This window comes from Clarias gariepinus, chromosome 12, assembly GCF_024256425.1.
Source record: "Clarias gariepinus isolate MV-2021 ecotype Netherlands chromosome 12, CGAR_prim_01v2, whole genome shotgun sequence".
Classification (NCBI taxonomy): domain Eukaryota; kingdom Metazoa; phylum Chordata; class Actinopteri; order Siluriformes; family Clariidae; genus Clarias; species Clarias gariepinus.
In genome coordinates, this window is record NC_071111.1 from 11,191,403 (window position 1) to 11,215,661 (window position 24,259).

The window sequence follows — 24,259 nt, forward strand, 5'->3', positions numbered from 1 at the left end:
AACATTTGCTTGAAACAAATTCAATATGGCCAAAACAGACTAAAATGCTAATGAGCCAATATTAAATCTAACTTCTAATAATGATGGATTGTGTGTGTGTGTGTGTATAAATATACATATATAAACATATATACTGTGTGTGTATATATATATATATATATATATATATATATATACTACCGTTCAAAAGTTTTAGAACACTTGCAAATTTTTTTGTTTTTGTTTAGTGATTTATTTTCTACATTCTACAACAATACTGGGGATTTTAAAACTATAAAATAACACATATGGGATTAGGTAATTACATTACAATAAGGAAAACAACAGTTATTTTAAGACACAGAGGTCAGCCTTTCTGTAATAGTTCTTGCAAGAACAGTATTGTCAAGTGCATTTGCAAAATCCGTCAAGCACCATAATGAAACTGGCTCTCATGAAGGCCGTCCCAGGAGGGCGAGACCAAAACCTACCTCTGCTGCAGACGAGAAGTTCATTTAGAGTTATCAGCCTAAAAAATGACCAATTAACAGCACCTCAGATTAGAGGCGTTATAAAGTCTTTACAGAGCAGAAGTAGCAGACATCTCAATATCAACTGTTCAAAGGAGATGAATGCATTTGGACGCCTTCAGCATTCCTTTACAATGTAGAAAGAAATAAAAATCAGGAACCATCATGGAGTTAGAAAGTGTTCTAAAACTTTTAAACAGTAGTGTATATGATATATAATTTTTTATTTATTTATTTATTTATTTTAATTGGGGTGTTCAAGTCAAACTGGGACTTTTGATGAAATGAAACTTCTTGAGAAAGTTGAGAAAGTCAATTTGTGAATGACAATCTCGCTAAGGTGGCTTGGAGCACACTGCAGTAGTTCTAGTAAACATTCAGTGAGTGGAGAACCTGATCCTTAAAAAAATCGATGGGTAACATGAGAAAGACATGTCACAATCATTGACGAACACCACTTGAACATTACAGGAACTCGGATGGGCGATAGCTCCACATCACCAGTACAATTCTGACCTCATTCCAAACCATTTCCACATGTTTGGGCTAATGAAGGAGTGCCTGGGCGTATACTGAGAAGACTTTCTACCTTGATGGTCTAACCTTTTTTTTAATCAAAAGTCCTGGTTTGATTAAATGGCACTAGTATATATATTTATATATATATATATATATACATATATGCGCGCACACACACACCCATCAGCCAAACCTAAACACGGTACCTAAGCTATACATTTTTATTATATTTTAAAATAGCTCACTGTATTTAGTCTGGGAATTTTGATTAAGTGACAATTTAGGGAACTGGGGGTAACAAGAATAGACATGGCAACACACGACTGGGAAAATCGCCTACCTGCCATCTCTAAATAACCTTACACTATGGAACATTACATTCAAGACATGCTAGAGACAAAGTGCAAAAACGTCTATGAGAATAATGCTGGACTTCACAATTTTTGCCTGAACTTTTTTTTAGCCTGCTATGGCAACATTCACCTTTAGAAATAACGAGAGGAGTCTGATTCACTGTGTAAGTTTATGACATAAGTGAAGCAAAAAATTCTTCTCCGGTAGATAATAATCCAGACATAAAACCAGACCAAACCCCCCCCTTATTTTACAGAATTGTTCATTTTTAAAAGGGTGGTCTACCTCAATCGAATTTAGATCGAACTGAATGTCACAAAGGCGTTGGTGTCGCGCAAGCAAATATGAGTAGATACCAGCCAAATGTATTTCCACAACACCACGTAAATCAGATTTCAGCTATTTATATCTATAAAATATCTCAAAATATAGCTTAAATCCACTAATATGATCTCTTCTTTCCACACATTATAACATCTGAGAAAGAAAGTGAGAGCGAGAAGAGGAGAGAGAGAAAGAACAGTGAGAATGGGTTTCTAATAATGACTCTAAATCTATCATACAAAAATAATATGATAATAGTTTTCATCTACCTTCTGCAAACAATCATAAATTAAATCCATCTGAGAGTGATACTTAAAGTGTACTGATACATACTTTCTCTATGTGTGGCGCTCCACAACCTGAACTTGGCAGTGAGATGTCCAAAAAATGCAATGTGCGAAGAATGAACGTGACATATTCATTATCATCCCTTTTTTTTTTGTAGCCCAGGATAATTTATCTTGATACAAATGTGCACAACACACACACACACACACACACACACACACACTGGTGAGTGAGCCTTGTGGCAGATTTTGCTTGTATATGTGTGTGTGTGTACAGATGTATGGAAATCAGCTCTACACTTACACAACCTTTAATCCTAGTTTTCTCTATTTAAGGCTAACCTTTAACGCCATGCGCGTCAGTGTAAATGCAGGAAACACTTACGTAAGCAGGACACTTCCTGCTCGCTGTTCCACACCTCACACCAGTGCAGATTAACGTAATCTCTCAAACACATGGGATTGAGATTTGTAGTAGGTTAACGTCTCTGCCTCACCCTGTGTGAGTCTGTGTCCCTTTGTGTGTGTGTGTGTGTGTGTGAGAGAGAGTGTGTGTGTGAAACTACAGTGCTTCATCCTGCTTTCTCTAGGATTGGATCTGAGCTGTGGTGGCTAGCAGCTTGTGCCAGCTGACCACTCGTTTCCGCAGGTCCACCTTGTCCAGCCACACGTAGGCCTCACCGATCAGAGTCTTCTTTACAAACTTGCCCCCATTTGATACCAAGAAGAGCTGTATGTAGAAAAAAAGGCAGAGAAAGGCAACCGATAAGACCCTTGTGTTCTGTTCATTGCTATAGTGATCGATAGCCAGGTAGATACAGCATTCCCCTGGAACCACATTTCAATTGACTAATCATTGTAATCTGATGTCATCTGCGTCTTAACTTAAATGTTTCACCCAAATGCACCAACCAGTAAATCCATTAATCTATGCACCTTGCAGGAAATGAGTCAGTCAATTCACTCTCCATATGTTTTTTCCTCTTCTGGGAGGCATGGAGGTTATCCCAGGGGATTCAGGGCACTAGGGATATGGGATGGGATATACCCTGGACGGCATGCCAATCCATCACAGGGCACATTCACAGCCTAATCTTTATGTCTTACGAATGTGGAAGGAAATCAGAGTCCTTGGAAAAAACCCACCAAGCATGAGCTTTGAACCCTGGAGGTGCGAGGCTGCAATGCTAACCACTATGCCCATGTGCCACCCTTTAAATTATCCTTAATTGTAATAATTATCAAGAATATTTATGGAAACGACAAACTAGAGCTCTTCACATGCTTAGAAGTCATTCTGGATATGTGTGTGAGGTTGTGTGCATGTGAAATTAGAGACGTCAGGATATTAGATAGCAATGCTTAACATTAAAATTCCCTTAACTGACCTTATTGAAGAGATAAGGTTATATAAACAAGACTACTGCATCAGGAGAGGAATCTATACTTTGATGCAAAAAATCCATAACAATATATAATGTATATTAGTCAACCAAGTAATTTAAAACATTACCAAAGGTTTATTAAAGCTGAAATTGATTTTTGTAAATATTGACGAAATAGAACCATAGAATAAAGGATAAAAAAAATCCCATTGTTTCATATTAATGAACATCTGAAATAAAAATAAGCTTTCAGATTTTGCTCCTTGGATCATTTGAAGAAACACGTTTCCATAGTGCAAAATAAAATTCTGAGTAATACTTTCAACTAGGTCATTTTGACCTGAATAACATGAGTCTGGGAGCAGCTGGTCGTAATAAAACCCCTGTGGTCCCCTAAAGTGCTTCAATTTAGCAACGTACTGTACCTGGAGTGGAAACTTAATTTGCTGACTCGCGGCCAATCTAGGCACTTAAAAGTGTTCTCGTCTCTCCTGCACTTAATGAATGCGAGGACGCTGTTGACTCAGTGTGTACAGTACTTCACCTGAATGGAATGTCCAGTGGGGTTCATGCAGAAACGGAAGGTTTCGTTAAAGGATGGCTCGCGGTCGTGGCGGCACACGCGGGTTTTCTTCTTGATGATCCTCTTCTGAGTGGCTATGTTTACCACATAGAGCTTCACGTACATGTCTGTTCAAAAACACAATAAGTGAGAGAATGAGGAATGGATGGAAAATCGGAACTTTGTAAATAAATCAACACTTTAAATACACTACTAGTCAAAAGTTTGGACACACTTTCGAATTCCATGGTCTTCGTTGATTTTTGTTTCTTTCTACAGTACATTGTAAAACAACGCTAAAGGCATCAAAATATTGAATAATCTCCTTGATATTGAGATGTGTCTGCTACATATCAGCTCTAAAGCCTTGATACCGGCTCTAATCTCAGGTGATATTAATTGGTGATTTCTGGTAAGAGGTAAGAAGGTCTTCATGAGAGCCAGTTCTGTCATGGTGCTTGATGGGTTTTGTAAATGCACTCGACAATATTGTTCTTGCAAGAACTGTTCCAGAACACCTGACTTTTGTGTCTTAAAATAACAACTGACTGTTACTGTTGTTGTTGTTGCTGCTTAATTACCTAATGACATATAATGCTGTTTTTTTTTGCAAATTCGTCACACTTAAATGATTCAGATAAAAGTAATTACAAAGTGCAGTTTTTAAATGTTGATTTTATTTATTAAGAAAAAAAAAGCCTTCCAAACCTACCTGGATGTATATGAAAAAGTAACTGCCTCCTAAACCTAATAACTGCTTGTGCAACCCTTGGCAGCAACAACTGCAATCAAGTGTTAGGTACCTGGCAATGAGACTTTCACATCGTTGTGGAGGAACTTTGGCCGACTCTTCTATGCACAGTTGTTTTAATTGCGGCACATTGGAAGGTTTTCGGATTTAAGTCCGAAATGTAGTTCTTTAAAATATATGCAATGTGTAAAAAAAACAGGCCACCCACGGCGACCCTGTATACGGGATAAAGCGGTATAGACAATGAGTGAGTGAGTAAGAGACAAATACTTTTCACATCACTGTATGTGTTGTTTTATAGTGTAGGAAAAAAAACAAAACTGTGTTGTTGTAGAATGTAGAAAATAAATCACTAAACGGGGCATTTAATTAGAAGGTGAGTCCAAACTTTCGACTGGTTATGTGTACTGTATATTTTTAACTTGTGCAAAACCTGAAATAGAAAACTTCATTTTCTCTACAATGATTGGTGTGAAAATGAAGTGCTGCAATAACATACGTTTAACAATCTGCCCACTGTTAATCACAATAATCACGATACCTGGCAGGTGGTCAGGAGTCTTAAATTTGTACGTGATGTTTCTGCACTGAAGGATTTCCAGTACTAGGTTCTCTCCCTCTGTCTTCATCTCCTTCTTCAGAGCGATCTTTATCTCCCCCATGACCTGGGTTTTACCTAAACACACACACACACACACACACACACACACACACACACAATATCATTATACTGTACACGTACTGTACATGAAAACAATAGTGAATGTGTGTACGTGCTCTGGTATGAAAAAAGGGATACAAAGTCTTAAAAGCTATTATTTATGAGCTATTTTTATTCATTTATTTTATTTATTTATGAGTTATTGTATCACAGCTAAGTCACGAGATAATCTACCAATTAAAACCTCTAACCAAATGGACAGTAGGGGTAAAATGAATATATCTGTCACAGCAAAAAATCTTAACATCTTAAGAAGTGAAATATACTTGAATCTAAGTCAAACCTATTTATAATCTTTTAAAATAAAATTAAACCCATCAAATATTACAATAAATAAGATTATTAAGCTTATTTCGGGGCAAACATTACTAAAATTGCAAGTGAAAAATGTGCTACTGTTCTTCTTGTTCTACTGGCAGATAATTTTACTAGTTTTTGGAAATTTTGTATTGTAAAGAGACAAAATTATTTGCCAGTAGAACTCACTCACACACACACCCTATACTGCTATACTGCTTTATCCTGTATACAGGGTCGTGGGGGGCCTGGAGCCTATCCTGGAAGACTTAGAGCATGAGGCGGGTGCACCATGGATGGGGGGTGCCAGTCCATCGTAGGGCGGACACACACATACACACACTCATTCAAACACTATGAGCAAACGGAGGAAAGCCACCAAGCACGGGAGAACATGCAAACTCCATGCACACAGACACGGAGCCGGGAACCATACCCGGAACCTGGAGGTGCAAGGTGACAGTACTATTTACTAAGCCACTGTGCCACCACCATTTGCCTAATGCCAATTAATGTTAATAAATAAATAAAAAAAAAAATAAAATAAAAAAAAATAATAATATATATATATATATATATATAATAGCCACCTTTGCATTGCCTATTGCATTGTAACATTGCCTATATCACTAAGCCGGGTCAGAGCACAGTGCTCTTATACATGGTTACATAATTTACACAATGTTTTAAATCCCCAGCAACACAGTTGCACCCACCAGCAGAACACACACTCCGGTATCAATGTCACTGCTGAGCCGAAAATGATCTAAGATAATAACAGTCGCATCTTAGCTTAGTGGTGGCTGCTTTTCACTAGCACGGCTGATAAATGGTGTGTGGCAACAGATGGGTTACAGTCAATAAATCGTAGACCTAGAAGGGAGTTGTACCTGATAAAAGGGCCACAGAGTACACATGCTATCTTTGCGTCTGTTTGTTTTAGCCTGAATAGAATCGACACCATGGTTGCATTGTGTGAAAATGCTTGAATAATTCAGCACCTCAAATGTCATCAATGTTCTGATGAAAATAGACAGTGTGTCTGCATGTTTACACCCACACAACCCACCTACCTCTTGTTCACACTCAGTTTTATTTAATGTACAGGTCGTGGATATGTGGGTGTACATAGAGGATCCAAGTAAACATATACAGTTTGGATTTAGTAGACGGGTCTTAGTTAAATTTTTAATACCTGCTTTCAAATAATAAGATCAATCATTCCATGCCTGTTTGCTATAAGCTTAATTGAATTAAATAATAATACAATGTCTTGGGTTATCCTTATTTAAGCACCGAATCCATAACCATTCATTTATTCATCTTCCATGATCCTTTGGAGAGTGGGGTCGTTTCGATGTTCCCAATGTCTCATGTTACCAGGGTCCTAAGTTGCCTTGGTCTATATAGCACATAATGGAAACCAAAAAAATATGTTCCCCAGCTCGCTATTTGCTTAATAGCTCTTGGGCTGGAATTACGTGTAAACCTTAAGTAAGAGTTATTTGTAATTTATGTTCCTTTTTTAAATATTTGTTGAAATATGTTCTAGGGACATCCAAAACCAAATAAAATGATCATTATTTGTGTTGTGTTCAAATAGTTTTAAAGCCTCGACCAAATAAAATAAACTGGATAATATTCATGAAATATTTTATCTTAAAATGTGTCACATCTATCTCGAACAGAATAAGAGGGTCAATGAGTATTAACAGGAAAAATAGACAAGAAAAGATAAGAACATAAGACATAAGAACAAGACTCAAAGTGGGAATCAAACCTGGAGGTACTGCACAAGGCGACAGGGCCAAGCATTAAGCCACCGTGCTGCTGCTGTAATTTATAATAAGTTTAAAAAGAATTTGTTTGTGTTTTAACACACACAAACCTACAAATACACATGCGCTTACCCTCTCCGTCTCCATGTATTGACTTTACAACATCAGTGCCATTTGGAATCTTTCCGCTATGAAAAAAATACAAGAATGAAAATTATTTTGATACAAAAATTAAATCAGAAGAATTGGATTAAAACAATAACCTCTTAATATTTATATGATCACGTTTTAAACACAAACAGTACATCTCGTCCATCACAGTACACATATTCATGTTTTGTACATTACTGCAGTATATTCTATGCACTACTGTTTGAAATTAGAATAGCATAAAAAAAAAGAAAACTGAAAACGTACAATCTTGGAACCTGGAAGATAGCGCTGTCCACTCCGTTAGTCTCCGTTTCCTCTTCCAATAGGCTGAAGGCACTGCCACTCAAACCGCTGTCCAATGAAGCTGCAGTAACAGGAGCATCAGCAGATCTATGGCTGCGGGACGCTGTTTCGAAATGTGAGTTAATCTATTATCCTGTCTTGTAGAATAGAGAACTACCTCTGGCCTAAAGACTTCATTACCCAACAAGAACGATGTTAAAACAGGTACAGAACAGAAAATAAGCATGGTCTGTAAGCTTCTCCACACATGCTCCTGACATCTACAGTACTGCGCAAAGATCATGAATGAAGGAAAAGCGGCTAAATAAAGAGCAGTAAAGAGTAACAACTGCACAAATTATTATTACGAGGGTGGTTCAAGTCAAACTGGGACTAGTGATGAAATTTATTTTGAATTAATGCGAAAACCTTGATGAATTCATGCACAGTGGGGTGATGAGACTTTTAGCTGCAGTATAACATTTGAATGGTGAAGGCCGTACGTCTGTGAATGACGATCACGGCTGAGGTGGCTCAGAGCCCACTACAGTCATTTCTGTGAACATTCAGCGAGTGAATCGCCTGATCTTTGAAAATCGACAGATAACTTGTACCGACTAGCGGAAGAGACGCATCTGTCTGTGGGAACTGTACACACAATCATTGACCAACACCACTTGCAAATGACAGGAACTTGGCTGGGGGTTATTTCCACATTCCCCCATGAAGTCCTGACCACGCTCCAAGCCGTTTACACATGTTTGGGCCATTAAAGGAGTTCCTGGGAGGCCGGCGTTTTAAGTACAAGTTACTTTAAACACGGCGATAAGTGCATTAAAGTAGCTGGGTATTATATAGAAAAATAAAGGTAGTCTTATGACTGTATTCAAACCAAAAGGCCTGGTTTGACTTAAACACCCCTTGTATATTAGGTAGACCCTAATTTAGTTTTTAAGTTCACAGTAACATTTAATACTTTGGCAAACTACTGCTTGTGAATTTAGGAAGTAATAACATTAAATATTTAAAATTGATATTAAATAAAGACATTTGCCCAGTACTGTATAGTACAGTATACTGTAGTACATGCAGATTGAGCAACCTAACAGCCACAGACATGTGCACACACAAACACGTGTGAAGTACACTACTGCTAAAATGTAAAGTATAGCTCTATTCACTTCCAAATTCATCCTGCTACTTCTATCAGCAGTCACATCATTGATTAAACACCAGGTTAAACACCAGTGACCCAGTTCTACTGAAAGCCATACAGTACATGCTTATGCCAACAGCGCCAACATCATGTTTAAGAGATTAAGTGCTATGTTTTAGAACATGAGCCCTTTCTTTGCTCCCTCACACTCTTCTCTTCACATTATTCATATAAAGGTTAAATATCTTTGTTAAGAACCTGAAACTGAATGTCACGTCTTGATTGCTTCATTTCAATCTATGGTGTTTGTGTACAGAAGCAAAGATACAAAAATTGTGAAAAGTCTTTGTCCAAATACTTATGGACCCAACTGTATATTAAAATATATTTTTTGTATTTAATGGCACAAATACATAAACTAATTAGTCTCATTTTAACTTCTATACCGCTCTGTCTTGTATACAGGGTTTCAGGAGACTGGGACACACCCAGGACATGGTGCCAATCCATCGCAGGGAAAACACACATACTGTACGTCTACACTCACATTCCCGGACTATGGGCAATTTGAGAATATCCTAATCTGCATGTCTTCGGACTGTGGGAGGAAACCGGAGTTTTCATGGGAAACCCACCAAGCACGGGGAGAACATGCAAACGGACCCGAAGCGGGACTCGAACCAAGCCCCTGGAGGTTCAAGGCAACAGTGCTAACCACCACACCACCGTGCTCCCTTAATCTAATTAGTTGAATATCGAAAATACTTTTTTTAATCTGGGTAATCGTTTACAAGTAATTATTGGTTTTTTTAGAGTATATCATTGAATATTGAATAAGAAATTTTACACTTGAACAGTGTTTACACATCTAGCTTCTTTCTTTCCTTCTCTCCCCTGTACATAGTAAGTCAACTAAATCTAAAAAAACATAGAACACATTAGAGTGCATTAATTGCACTACTGTCAGAGCTTCGGTTACAGAAAATGATTTAACACCTACAGCAGAGTATTTATCCATATGACAAAATACTTTAGCAGTGGTGTACATACACACATTCATAACGCACTACAGACCACGTGTAAGCGACATTTAAGTCATCATCTACTGACATAAAACTCTGAAGAACACATATATACAAAGCAGACTGCACAGAACAGCAGCAGAAACATTTACACACAGAAGAAATCATTCATTAGTAAGTGTATTAGCTACTTGTGTGTATCCTATATAATCACGTTAGGCTAATTCTGGCGTGATGTGTTTAATCTATTTAAATTGTTGTTAATTGTTGTTCATCTTGTTTGGGGGAAAATGTGAATTTTAATTTCCTTATTACGTTTACAGAGCTGTTGTGCCTTGCTGTTGAGTGATGAGTGATGGTGTGGAGTGAAATGCATGATTTCGGTCTTGACACATAATTCATGCACACAGCCTTCTCTAAGCATACTCCTCAACACCGGCTCCAAGTGCTTCGCTAACACCAGGGATGAATAAAAATGACCCATATAGTAAGCGGAGCTGCTGGGTCATGTGACCCAGCTAGTGCAATTTTATTCATCTGGTTTCAGTGAGGCGTGTTGATGGAATGTAGAAGAAGGCCGAGACTTGTTGCATGAATTATCTGTGGAGTGTCTAGCTCTCTTCATCTCTCTGTAGATGTGCGTTAGTAACCCAGCATCCTCTTTCTCGTTCTCTCTCTCTCACCTCTATCCGGCTGAGGCCTTTCTTCAGACATGGCTTTGCGGAGGGTCGGGTGACGGCCTTCAGTGATCTCATTGCCCGTTGTGTTGGACAGGGCTCTCTGTATGGTGAGCACACCTGCTACGCTGTGCCTGTGTTGCCTCAGGGAGAGGCTGCCAGTTTGGACTGGGTAAGGTTGAGGGGTGAGGTCACGTAGAAAAAAACAAAAAAGAAAGAAAAAAGAAAAAAAGAAAAGAAACCCAAAATATTGGAGGAAAAGGGACGAGGAAGGGATTCAAGGGAAGTTAGGAAAAGGGCAACGAGATGGAGACTCAGAGTATAAACTCTGTACAACATTGAAACCACTAGCTTTTTACTGTACTTTAAAAAGTCACATGCAGCCACAGTGTGTGCCGTCCCTTGCTGAGGTGGCAGGTAGGGGGCGTAGCGCGTCCACTGAGGTGCATCGTGGGCCGGCAGTAGTTATAGGGAGCGTAGGAGGCGGATAGAGAAGATAGGAAGGGTGGTTGCGGAGCAGAGGCCACATGCACAGCCGGCTTGTCGGTGCAAAGAACAGCAGTAAAAGCTGGGTCAATTGGGACATGACCAGTTGGGACAATGAAAAGGAAAGGACTGGAAAATGGAGGAGTCAGCGGAAGTCTGGGAGCAGCTGGCAGCAAAGAAAACTCCCTTATTGCTGGCGAGGAGGGTCCCATTGCATCTCTGGCTAAACCTAACTGGATAATAATAGGGCTGAACCCAGCTATTTTTGCATCTTAGTTACTGCAGCAATCAGCTCTGCTCATGCAGGCAAATGATTATGCCCCAAAATGCTTACCAGGAGTCAGGGGACTCGACAAACTGGGTCAGATAGTCTGGAAGTGATTGACAGTCGGAAGACGAGGTAGTTCGAAACCTGCAGCTTGTTGCATTTGCTAACTAGCGAGCATTGATGTGCCTTAGTGTTATTATTGATTGATTTATTTCTAATAAAATTAAAATGTTTTTTTTTTTTTTTATGTATTTGTTATTTAATTTTGTGCTTCAGCTTTAATGGACACATTATTTATTTTACTCCTAGTTAAGACTAAAGTTAAGATACACCATTGCTTATCAGGTTGATGATATGTTATTTTTGTGGAAATGATGTAAAAAAAAAAATAAAGGAGCACCAAAGCTTTAAACAGGTATTCATTAAGTGAACTGGCTTTAGTGCAAGTGTGTATGTGTGCAGAGTAGAGCTGTGTCTCCAACACACAGGGCAAGAACATATAAGAGAGGAAGCGGTGAGGTGAACAGACTGTGACCACATGGGGACCAGAACAAGGGAGAGAGAGAATCCCAAAATAATATGTATATACATATATTAAAAAAAAAAGAGCGGGCAGCAAAAAAAAAAACTAAAAACAAAAGGAACAGAAGGAAGAGCAGATGAGTGTGAAGGCAGCCATGCTGTGGGGGCTTTATTTGCGTCGTTTACTTGGTTGGAGGCGATGCTGTTCGCTGGCAGCGTCAGCTGTTGCCATGGTGTCGTCAGGGTGTGCCCGGGATGCGCCACTTTTGCCGTGAGCGCGCGGGGTTCCATGGGAGCGGGCTTGGCCCTCGGAGGGAGACGGCTTCGACGTGCTGGGGCTACTGTGAGATTTCTCAATAGTGGGAACCTGTGTGTCTAAAACAACCAGAATATACGATGCTGAACTTCCTGTTTTCTGCTTTCCTCCATTCGCCTGAAGAATTGCTGAGTTTGAGCTACAATTTATCATGTTATTTATTTAATACTGTTTATCGAAGTTTCATTTTATTTAACGTTAACGTGATGCTTTAAAGTTCAGTTACATTAGTAGCGTTTATTTCTTTGGCCAAACCCGGTCTCACTGTGTATGGGAAGACTAAGAAGGAGAGCCTGTAGAGAGTGTAGTGGTATTATGAGCTATACGCATGCACAGTGAAATCCACAATGTTGAATTTACCCCACAGTGCTCACGTGCACGTAGACGTATTTAAACACTACAGGTTGGTAACTGTGGGATCAGCGATTTTTCATTAAAATAATAATCCATCAGTAAAAATCTTCATTCAGATGTGTGTTTTTCTTTGTTCTAAGAATAAAAGCACGAGCAGTTAAATCTTAGACTTGGATTATTTGGAAGAGTCCCTGTTCTAAAGGCGTCATTTTATTTAATAAGCACGTTAATCAGGACAGGCGCCAGTTAGTTTCTTTAGAAAATTAGAAAAGGTCCACGCCCTTTGCATTAGTGTTCATATTGTCTTATAAAGTCACTGCGTCCGTCTTTATTTCAGCACTGTGGATTTACTGTGCATATGAAAAGAGTATGGAGCCAAAGCTATGACGAATGAGTCATATAGGCTGGACACACATTGAAAGAGGAATGGCGGGACAGAGGACAGGGACAGGAGAATAGCAAGGACAGTAAAATAGAAAGTTCAAGTCTCTCTTCAAGTGGGAAGGATGAAGAGGAACATTAAAGGAATCCAGGGTTAAAAATGAATACTGTGCAGAAATTACCCTTGGCAGGATCAGGGAAGATGCCATGGCTGCGACTCTTGATGACAGAGGATTTAGGTGAGTCCTGATTGCTGTGCCCAGATGTTTTGGGTGAGTGTCCGCTGGACACTTTGGGCGAGCGTCCCTGACCTGAGTGTGAGCGCCGGTGGTGCTCCCCTTCACACTGCTCCTTAAGCGGAAGCCAGCGTGGCATGTTATCCAGCTGAGCAGTGTTGGACAGGTCTATCAGCACCTAGAGCATGTAAACACAACCTGGTTACATGGTGCTGGGGTTGGCATTGTGTCTATACGTGTGCGTGTGTATGTATGTGTGTGTATATATACAATAAAATGGTTGATTTCCCACCTCTCCCAGGAAGTCATTGGATGAGCTCTTGTCATAGTCCCATACACTGACCTCTAATGTCTTCTTCCTCAGCTAAATACATACATACACATAGAACAGAGAACATCACCTTTATCTACTGAACAGCTTTATCTTATTAGGGTAAATATGTTTAAAAGTTTAATACATGCAGAGGTGTAATACAACACCACCATATGGTGTCTGTTTAGTCTGTATATGTGGCTGAATTTAAACTCAGCATGGCTGTGGACTAAACCAGATCCTCTATCCATTATGCCTTGTAGGCCCTGAAACAAACAGTCAGAGGTAGGAATGCCAACAAAGTCAGCACGGTCTGTGAGTTCTGTCAGTTCCTCAACCTCAGCTACAAGTCTACGTTCACATTATTATCATAATTCAGATTTTTTTGGTCAGATTGGATTTGGTATGTCATGAGAGTTTTTTTTATCTGACTCTAATGTGGATGGATCTGTGGTCTGAGAGGGCATGCATGCATACATGGGTACGTCTTTGCTGGCACTGTGTGGGTCAAAACACATCACATTTGTGTGGTCGCTTATTTATTTCAAGCAGGCATGCTATTGTACATAGCAAAAAATAAAAATGTGCCTGGGATTTTCTCTGGAGGACGGCAAGCAACTGTATTTGTTGAGGACCGAGCTATATTTAGCAGTTATAGCACTTATTGCTAGCAGTGCTATGAAATCCCCATGCTACCGGTGCTGACTGATGGAGTCAGTGCTCTGCGCATGCACAAAGGCAAAAAAGTCACATGACTTCCGATCTGATCGTTCTCTTTCAAGTCACATGACTATGTATCCAATCTGGGACCATATATGAAAGTGATTGAGATTTAATCTGAAAAACATCAGATTTTTAGGGTAAAAAATAGAGTCACTATTCAGGCTGGTGATGTGAACGTGGCCTAAAATTGGTCTCCATTAGAAATATAAATAGCCCATTGAAAGCCCCATGATCCAGTTACTAAAGAGAAATGAATGAACACTCTAAACGTATATTAATGAAAAATATTTTATAATTATTTCTCTGATGAAAGAGGTTCATGTCCAACTGCCTGCGCACTCACACCCTCATTAAAAAATATATAAAAAAGGAAATAAATTACTATTGACCCATTTGTTGCATCACAATCCTGATGCACACCTTTAGTATCATCCTGACACCCTGTCAATAAATATATAATAACTATATAAAACATATAAAAAATGATCCAAACGACTAGCAATAAAAGGTGAAAAATCCAGATGGTTTTGTTGCAAAAGTCAGTTCTACACACTTCCCTTCCTTCTGTTCTCTCTCAATTAATACCTCTTTGCCTCGCCTCAGCAATCCAGCAGCACTAAATCAGTCAGGGCTGTCATTACTTGCCTCCAAAAGCTAAGGAGACTGAAAAGAGCTTTTTTGGCTTAATTAAGCTAAAGCACTTCTGGGAGCCTGGAGTCTGGTCCCTGTTCACACCAAAGCCTGCGATTCTCTCTGAAGAGCTCTCTTCTAATTGAGACCTCACTATCGTGGTGGGCTACAGATTTTTTGAAAGCTCACATAATGTGACTGCCTCAGTTTTAAAGTCGGTTTTAGTGCCTTGGGCCTTTTTTCCCCTTTCAAATTCATTGAGGAGATACCTTAGATTAAATCGTTCTGCCTCGTTACATTTTCAAACTCTAAAGCTTATTATACAATAAATATATAAAGGACACGCTCACATTTCACATTATTAGGCTTAAATGGTAGGAGGAAGGAGTGGACGTATTGCTGTTACAATGGATTACATAGTTAACATCATTTATTATCATGTTATGCAAACAAACCCTGGACTTCAGCATTAATGGAACATACAGTATATAATAGTTACAATGCAAGTTCACTAATGCTGTAATGCATAATAATGCAGTCTGGTACAGTATTTTACTGCACTACTGATTAATATGGAGCTTGCAATACATAAGGAATAACACACATTTAACAACAGTTAGTTTCGACTGAGTAATCCGATTGGACGAGAGACATTGTACTAGTGATGATATAGAGCATAACAGCACTGTGATATTTAACCATACAGTATGTATCACTCCATGTCTTAGATGATCAAGGGCACTGCGTAGTGGGTTGAACAATACACTTTTTTTTTATTTTATTTTAAGCTATTTGCGATTCAACCATGAAACCTGTGAAGTTAGATGATATTCTAAAGAGGAATTAGTGGAAATATCTCATAAATTCTCGTCAATTTCTTAGGACTGAATTTAAGAAGCTAAAACTACCTTATTCCGTTATTACACTAAATGTCGGTCACTAACTCTATCGGTTTCCAGCTACGCCAGATGTGTTTAGTTAGTTCTCCCAGTCGAGAAAGGATATGTTTTAGAGAAGCAAAATAACTTATAACATAAAGAAACAAATCATAATCTGTATAAAAGCAATATCACCCAAAGTTGTGCTGTTGTACTGAATATCAGCTCGGCTGTGATATCGGTCATAGATATCATAGCCATACTGATGGGAAAATTGTAATTGTAATTTATTAATTAAAGAAATGTTATGCTTTTTAAAAAAAATCCATTTAATGGTTTATAACAGTGTAGGACTTTGTCACTTTGTTTCTAACAGCCATAAACAACTGGTCCCGCACCTCAGCTTGTCATTTTAAAGTAAAACAGAAAATGTGAACTCGTCTGTTCTGTGACACGAATCCTACTGACTACTTCAAAGCACTGACACTGGAAACTTATTTCATGAATAATAAATAAATGTCTCCTTATGATAAACATTAATATTAAATACAGCAATGTATTATTAATGCAATATAATTTTAGAAATACATTGATAATGTGCACATTGATAAACACATAAAAAAAAATTAAGCTAGGACTGTATACAGGGTTTTTTTTCTGAGAATTTCAAGACAGTGGATGGTTCACCTGTTCCAGATGGATGTTCTTGTAGATGACAGTTTGATTCCACTCAGGGTTCAAGCTCTTCTGGACATGTTTGGATCTTCTTTTGCTCTCGGCGCTGCAATCAGATTACACACCACAAGGGGTCACTCCAGGGTACAAATCGACTACCAAAACAGCCATGTACATTTACTTCTGGAGTGTAACACCTCACATCACTGGACAATGAGTTGCACATGGCCCAAGGCACAGAATAGGCCTACAGCGACCTATACTTTTATAATGACATTTATGAAGTATGAAAAACAGCAGAAGTCTAGTGACCTTTAAAAGCAATGAACACGTATAATAAAGAAAGCAACTTAAGGCTAAAAAACAAACCAAAGACACTTTATTGAGCCATTCAGATGTGCTGTATCTATAGTGCTATGAAACTGAGAAAGAAATCTGATGGTACTGTAGGACGGAAAAACATACCTGGCATTCTGCACAACCATGACCTGACTGTAGGGATCCAGCATGCAGCAGAAACAGACAACAATCCATAAGGCGTGTGTTGCTGTGTGACAATGTGTGTGTGTGTGTGTGTTTGTATAAGCCAGAAAGAAAAGCAGAGAAAATAAATGAGCGAAACACTATAGCTAGCATGGTCCATGCAACTACTGCAGTTACATTTCTGAAATTGAATGCATGTGTGTAAGTGTGTATAAGTGTGTGTGTTGGTGCACTGATGCTTATGCAGGAGCCCATGCGTTCATGCCCAAGTGGAGCATAGCAATAGCATTGCTGTAGTCTGCAGGCTCAGTACAGGTAGGGCTGTGATAGCTGGTAATAGGCCTAACACAAGCATACAACACAATACCAGACGCACAACTACACAATCACTGAGGACAGAGGAATTCTCAAGTTACATATAAAACAAACAGACATATTGATTTTTCTATAATAGTTCTCTCTCTCTCTCTCTCTCTCACTCTCTCTCACACACACACACACATAAATATACACACGCACATTGATTACATCATAATGTACTAGGCTTTTTTAACGTTCTTTTGCTGATTTAGTGCTAATTGTAATTGTATACAAGAATCCCATTAGCTGTTAAGCGCAGTTTTTTTTTTTATAGTTTTAAGTGTAAACAATTTTTATATTAAACTGAGGAAAATGAAAAAATAATTAAAACTAATTTAGACATTAAAAAACTGATTTTAAATAATATACTTTATATGTAAGTATTAAGTAAGGGGTAAAACATTATGGGACGTGCCGGTATAGAAAAAAAAATCAACAATAAAGAGGATGTAACCCTGACCCTGAATTGGTTAACAATTAAATTTTGTTATTTATAAAAAATTCATTATATGTGATTTATTATTTTTATTAATTTATTAATTTATTTTTACAATTTATCTATTCTTGTTGTATTTAATGTTTTAGAATGTTTACAAAACAAGTTTCTATTCTTATTTTAAGTCATAGCAGATACATAAACAGTCAATTAAGAAAAAAATCCTGGAAGTTAGGAAGAGAAATAAATATGCAGCAAATGCTATATTACTGTAAAAATTTAATTAATAAACGCGTACAGATGAACCCGTTTGTGGATGTAAGTTATAGTATAACAGGCAGGTAAACTAAAGTATCACCATTTTCATTATAATTCTTATCAGTCTCTGAATAGCTATTGAACTCACCTCTCCTGTTTGTTATATTCACCCCTCCATAACCCAAATGCTGACACTGCTGATACACAATAAATGTTTTATTTATTTTTTATTTTTTGGCTTGCTTTGTTTTGTTGTCTTGTTGTTCCCTCAGGTCATTTTGAATATTTTGAAACCATAGATTGTACAGCAATCTGTAAAACACCTCAGTCTTATGATTTAAAGCCATAGTACGACGCACTAAACAATACGAGCTCAAACCTTTATGCACATTTAACCTTTACACAGCAAATCATTTCTGAACCCTTTAATGCTGTGAAACAAATAGTCTTTACACTTTAACTTACCCTCTCCCAGGCAGCAGGTAGACTTTAACGAAGGGGTCGGAGTAGCCGTTGTTGTCCCGCGGTGCCAGGTTCCGCGCTTGGAGAACGTGAACGATGAGGTTTCCCAGCTGCTTGTCATAATTGATTTGAAGCTACAAAAGCAGATCAGATCAGATGTGGGACAAAGCACAGTACAATCTGGACACAGGGTTTAAAATCAAAGAAGCAAATGAATAGGATAATACTACAATCAAAGCTTCACCTGGATCTCTCCTGTGATCGGGTGAGACGGGGTCTTTGCAGCATCTGAGCTCTGGTCAAAAGATATAAAGTAGTTGTGTAACATTTTCCTTCGCTTTTAGCGTTTATTTAAGCAGACTGTACATGCCTGACTGTGTGTGTGTATAAGCACCTTGCTGTGGCGTTTCTTGCTAACAGAAGGTGACGCTGGCTGCCCGGGGCTTGGCACAGAACTGGAAGCTCCTGAAGCCGAGGATTTGTCCAGAGCGGTCAGAGAGGAGGCTGTAGAGCTCGGCGCCTGCTGCTGAGACACCTTTTGCAGCTCTGCAGCTAGTTGCTTGGGGTCAACACCTGGAGAGCGTGGCGGCCGTTCTACACAGAGCATGGACAGAGCTCAGTAAAAATAAATAAATAAATAAATAAATAAATAAATCATATATACGGTACATATTGTACATGTCCATTGTTTTCTAAGGAACTGATTCGGAACTGATGACCCAAAAACAGTTTCTACCCAAGTCTCCCCTGCCCATACGTAACATTTAATACTCTCCTACACCCGTATACTATAAAGATTTATAGTTTAATTCCACTATTTTATATCACCCAGAAAAAGAATGCATTCCCTTAGAGTGCTCTAAAGGTTTCTTTCCTCATGTCATCTCAAGAGTTTTAACTTAATTCTGTCCTCACATTATGGATCTAAGTGTTGTGACAATGTCTGTTGTTACAAATCAAGTATAATGGATATTTGAGCAAGAAATCTTTCACATTTTCTTGTCCTGAAAATATGTAAATAACAAAAAACAAACAAAAAAAAACTGGCAGTAACATACTGTATAATAGAAGTATATAAAGATGGTTTTTTTCCCCCTGCATTAATATCGATTATAAATTCCTTCCAGAAGGACAACATCTCTGCAGCAATCCACCAATCAGGCCCATATGGTAGGCGGGCTGCTGTCTGGCCACTCCTCCATATAGGCCTGATTGGTGGATTGCTGCAGAGATGGTTGTCCTTATGAAAGGTTCTCCTCTCTCCACAGAGGACCTCTGGAGCTCTGACAGAGTGACCATCGTATTCTTGGTCACCTCCCTGTCTAAAGCTCTTCTCCCCCGATCGCTCAGTTTAGATGGCTGGCCATCTTCAGGAAGAGTCCTGGTGGTTTGAACTTCTTCTCTGTCTTGGAGGTCTACAGACAATTCCTTTGACTTCATGCTTGGTTTGTGCTCTGACATGAACTGTCAACTGTGGGACCTTATATAGACAGGTGTGTGCCTTTCCAAATCATGTCCAATCAACTGAATATACCACAAGTGGACTCCAGTTAAGCTGCAGAAACATCTCGAGGATGATCGGGGAAACAGGATGCGCCTGAGCTCAATTTCGCAAACGCTGTGAAAACTTATGTACATGTGTTTTCTCATTCTTACAGAATTCTCCAGAATTCTAATTCTCCTTTTGCTTTTTATATACTTCATGTAAGCCTGGTGTTCACTGTATGTTCAGTGTATCTAACCTGATTCCATTCCTTATTTCTGATTACGGATTGATCGTGTTGAACTTTGCCTGCTTGTTTTTTTTTTTTTTAAGTTTTTTCTTTCTCCATGGACACTAATGACAAAATTTGGATTTGCCGTAATATAATGAAACTTACCTTGTATCGGGTCTTTCAGCAAACAATGAATAAACAGTAGTTTGTACAGACAGTGAAAATCTTCACAGATGAGCACATTTTAAATACCTGCTTTGGTTTGCTCATGAAGGTCTAAGTGGGAGCCCTCTGAATCTGACAGCATGTTCACATCCCTAGAACATAAATACACGAGATGAGAAAATCCTGACAGATTAAACAATAACAGAAAATTGATATTTAAAAAGACTCTGGTACTTACAGTCTGACGCAGAGCTCTGCTTCGGCACATTGCTGACTGACCAGTGCCTGAACCTCCTCGTAGGTTTTACTAGACAAAGAGATCCCATTCCACTCCAGGACCTGCATTCCTACACAAAAAATGCATGCAATTAGTGATACATAAATTCACAATTCTTAAAAGAAGCCACACCACATCCCTTCTTGTGAAAAAAAACCCCCTATGATGCCACACACACACACACACACACACAAACACTAAGGTCTAGAAAAACAAATCAGTGCAGGTCACAGCAACCTCAAACTCAAACGTAGGCTCCAACCCGGAGCACTTACACAGGTGAAAACGAGTCTTGAGGTAGGCCAGGTAGGCCCTCTTTCTACGCCGCAGTGCTCCCACCCTGCGGTATAGCGTCGGCATGCCTGCGGGGTCAGTGCATGACGTAGTTAATGCTCACAGACTTAACATGTGCGTCCACTCAAAGCTGCGGAATATTAACTTAATGTCCTGATCACACCTCTTTAGCACTAGCGTTTGCTGCTTAAGCCTTAGTGTTTAGCATCGAGTCAGTGCGCTGTTGTATCCATGCCGACCACACGCACCTCCAACACTCACACACAGCGCTGAAACATTTGACATTTGCTACATGGGTGGAATGTGATACACTGGGAAGGAGCTCACGCAGCGTAGAGGCAAATGTTACGGCAAAAGGTTAGATTTCATCTCTGCTTTTAGGCATGAATCTACGAGTGAATTTATTACAGTTCATTTCTGGTGGTTCTGAAAAACATGCATAATTCCAGGATGTGGGTTACTGATCAGATGGTTAGGGGTTCGAGCCCCAGCACTGGCAAGTTGCCACTGTTGAGCCCTTGACCCTATCTGCTTCAGGGGGTGCTCTGACCCCAGCTTCCTAACGGAGATAGGCAAAATAATTTATTTTACTGAGCTGTAAGGTACATGTGACAAGTAATTGAATTATTATTATTATTCAGCCATAAATCTAGTCTTTGGATGATTTTGGAAACAAACAAACAAAACCAAAAAAAAAAAAACTTATAAACAAACAAGGAAAAAATCATCTAGTGTACCTAAAGTTTTTAGTTTTTTGTCATTACTAAATCCATCCACAATATCCAAAAATTATATTTCAATAAAATGCTCTGTTATATACTTCATGAATGCAGGTCATTTGGAAACCTGGAAACTGAGATTTTTGGTTCTGGAAAACAGGTTTAAATAGACATGTTGTGATTTCTTGTGTTCCCAGTGTAGTAGAGCTGAAGATCATTTTACACAGGCTCGGGCTGGGCTCGGGACTTGCTCGGGCTTGTGCGGTAAATAAGTGGTCATGTGATGCGTTTCGATTAGAAAGATGGATGTTGAGGAGGTGAAACGAAGGGTAAGTCTGAGGTGTGGGAAAGTTTTGGCCATGTCCATAATGAGAATAATGAGCCAGTGGGTTATGTAAAATGCAAAAAATGCAACATTCTGTTAAAGTACGACAGCAAAACAACAGGAAATTCCTCGCTAATAAGGCATGTTGATCATATAGGCTATAGTAAAGGTTATCAATAAATGATGTTAAAACATGTATAATTGACTCATTCTTGGCAAAAGCTGTGTGTGTGCGCACATTTGAATAATGTCGGTCTGTAAATGGGTTCGGGCTTTTAAAGAGCTGTCAATCAAAATGTACTTGAAACAGGTGCAGATGATGACAGATGTTTAGGCAGGTGATTAGTATACTGGTGACGCTAAATGCTGAGTGGTTGGAACAGACGAGAGGGGAAATGAGGTTGCTGCTGAGGTTGTTACATAAACAACCAATTCATAAATAATATCATTCGGTACTTTGTAGACAGTCACTGCAAAACATTTGTTCCTATTTCTATAATTTAATCTACATCATATGATGTATTTTAATATAAAGAAATGCAGGGCGGCTCAAGACGTTTGCACAGTACTGTATATTATAATGGCACATAAATTTGTCAAACAAGCTTTTAATTATGTATTTATTTAGGGTTATATTGTATGATAAGAATGAGAAGTAAGGGGAACTTCAAACATCAATCAAAGATAATGTAATGGCTGTGAAAAGTTGAGTACAGCTTTAACATAAAATAAAAATTTTCTTTTATTCATCTATACAATGATTGACGTGATGACAAGAAAAAAAAGCCAGCTGTTTGCACAGGTCTCATAAAAAAAAGCTCAAACACAGATAGAGACACAGATAAAGCGCTTTTCCTCTCTCCTTCTACAAGATGCATTTACAGCATGCAGCACAATGGACAAAGCCAAAGCAGTCCTAATTTACAGTTCCCCTGAGTGCAATCTTGTGCCAGGAGAAAGGCACATCATTAGTATTCCCTGTCAGCTACAACTGTGATCAATACAGGTTGCAAAATTTACAGCGAATAAAACAGCCCACAAGAGGTATTTCCAGGGTGAGAACATTTCCAAAATAATGATTATACCATAAATTTTTACCGTCTTCTAAAAAGTCCTGGATGGCCAGGTAGCTGTGGTGGTGCTACTGACTTCTGTGAACGGCAATCAAAGCTGAGCTAGGGTAGTAAAGTTTAATGACTGGAATCAAATTCAAGCTCCATGAAATGATATTTAACTATTCAGTCTGATAAATCATGGTAACAGACAACTCTTAGAGCTTTGCATGTTCTGTGTATGCTTATAGCTCATTTCATTTCAAAATGTACATTCTTATTCATGATCTTTTCCAAGTTACTCTGTAAACCTCATTACATGCTCCTTTATATACTGCTTTCCCCTGATAACGCATTTCTGCCAGCCATCTGTGTTGTGACATGGTGGTATAGAAGGACATTATTTGTGGTTGTAGTCATCCATAATATGACAAGAAGGGTCTTACACAGTAAAGAGAAAAAATAGCATTACTTATGTAATTAGAATTCTCTCAGAGAGCTTCTATCTTACAAAAACAGTACTAGTATAAAGTATAAAGGTTTTAGTTTTTTCCTTCCTCAGGGAAGCTCTGAGAAGTATTTACAAAGCTTCTTAGAATTCTCTCAGAGAGCTCCTATCTTAGTGTAAAAACTCCTAGCTGGGAGTCCTAGACTAAAAGTGATTTAGGAAACTTCTCAGAGCAACTCTGAGTATGGAATGTGCAAAAACCTTTATCTTAGTGAGGGGGTGTGGTTGACCCCGTTGCTAGGGATGACGCAGCAATTCAATGACTGTGATTGTTAAATAAAAAATAACCTTTGACCTCTGCAAAGGTCTTGAAAATATAATACATGATGATAGAAAAGACAGTAAAGTCATAATGTTTGTACTGTATATGAAGAAATTACAAGCTACTTTATGCAAAGTTTCTCTTATAGGCTAAATATCTTAAAATTAATTAAAACAGCCAAATGTTGAAAATGTGTCCTTTTGAAGCCAACAATTTCCATTCCAATGCAGTATTTACTATATTTAAGTTCTTACATTTATTTACCAAACTGATTTTATTTCTTGTGTTCCATTTTAAATTTAACTAATAAAAGTGGAGCAAAATGGCTCAGCTTTACCAATTTACATGATTGCAGGTCTGTTTAGGTTGCACTTTTAGATGGTA

The 24,259-nt window shown here is 38.6% G+C and overlaps 1 protein-coding gene across 1 annotated transcript in view; it reads right to left on the bottom strand.

Moving 5' to 3' along the window:
• Positions 1 to 741: 741 nt before the first annotated feature.
• pcloa (piccolo presynaptic cytomatrix protein a) overlaps positions 742 to 24,259 on the bottom strand; it is a 65,722-nt gene continuing 42,204 nt past the window's right edge. The window contains exons 12-27 of the mRNA XM_053509084.1: positions 20,677 to 20,785; positions 20,526 to 20,590; positions 18,953 to 19,152; positions 18,803 to 18,853; positions 18,562 to 18,692; positions 17,025 to 17,051; positions 16,572 to 16,665; positions 13,633 to 13,704; positions 13,287 to 13,518; positions 12,240 to 12,428; positions 10,784 to 10,945; positions 7,905 to 8,046; positions 7,620 to 7,675; positions 5,233 to 5,367; positions 3,923 to 4,068; positions 742 to 2,723 (exon numbers count right to left, since the gene is read on the bottom strand). Coding sequence (XP_053365059.1) covers positions 2,580 to 2,723; positions 3,923 to 4,068; positions 5,233 to 5,367; positions 7,620 to 7,675; positions 7,905 to 8,046; positions 10,784 to 10,945; positions 12,240 to 12,428; positions 13,287 to 13,518; positions 13,633 to 13,704; positions 16,572 to 16,665; positions 17,025 to 17,051; positions 18,562 to 18,692; positions 18,803 to 18,853; positions 18,953 to 19,152; positions 20,526 to 20,590; positions 20,677 to 20,785 — 1,955 coding nt within the window. The 3' untranslated portion in view covers positions 742 to 2,579. The remainder of the gene's footprint in view (positions 2,724 to 3,922; positions 4,069 to 5,232; positions 5,368 to 7,619; positions 7,676 to 7,904; positions 8,047 to 10,783; positions 10,946 to 12,239; positions 12,429 to 13,286; positions 13,519 to 13,632; positions 13,705 to 16,571; positions 16,666 to 17,024; positions 17,052 to 18,561; positions 18,693 to 18,802; positions 18,854 to 18,952; positions 19,153 to 20,525; positions 20,591 to 20,676; positions 20,786 to 24,259) is intronic.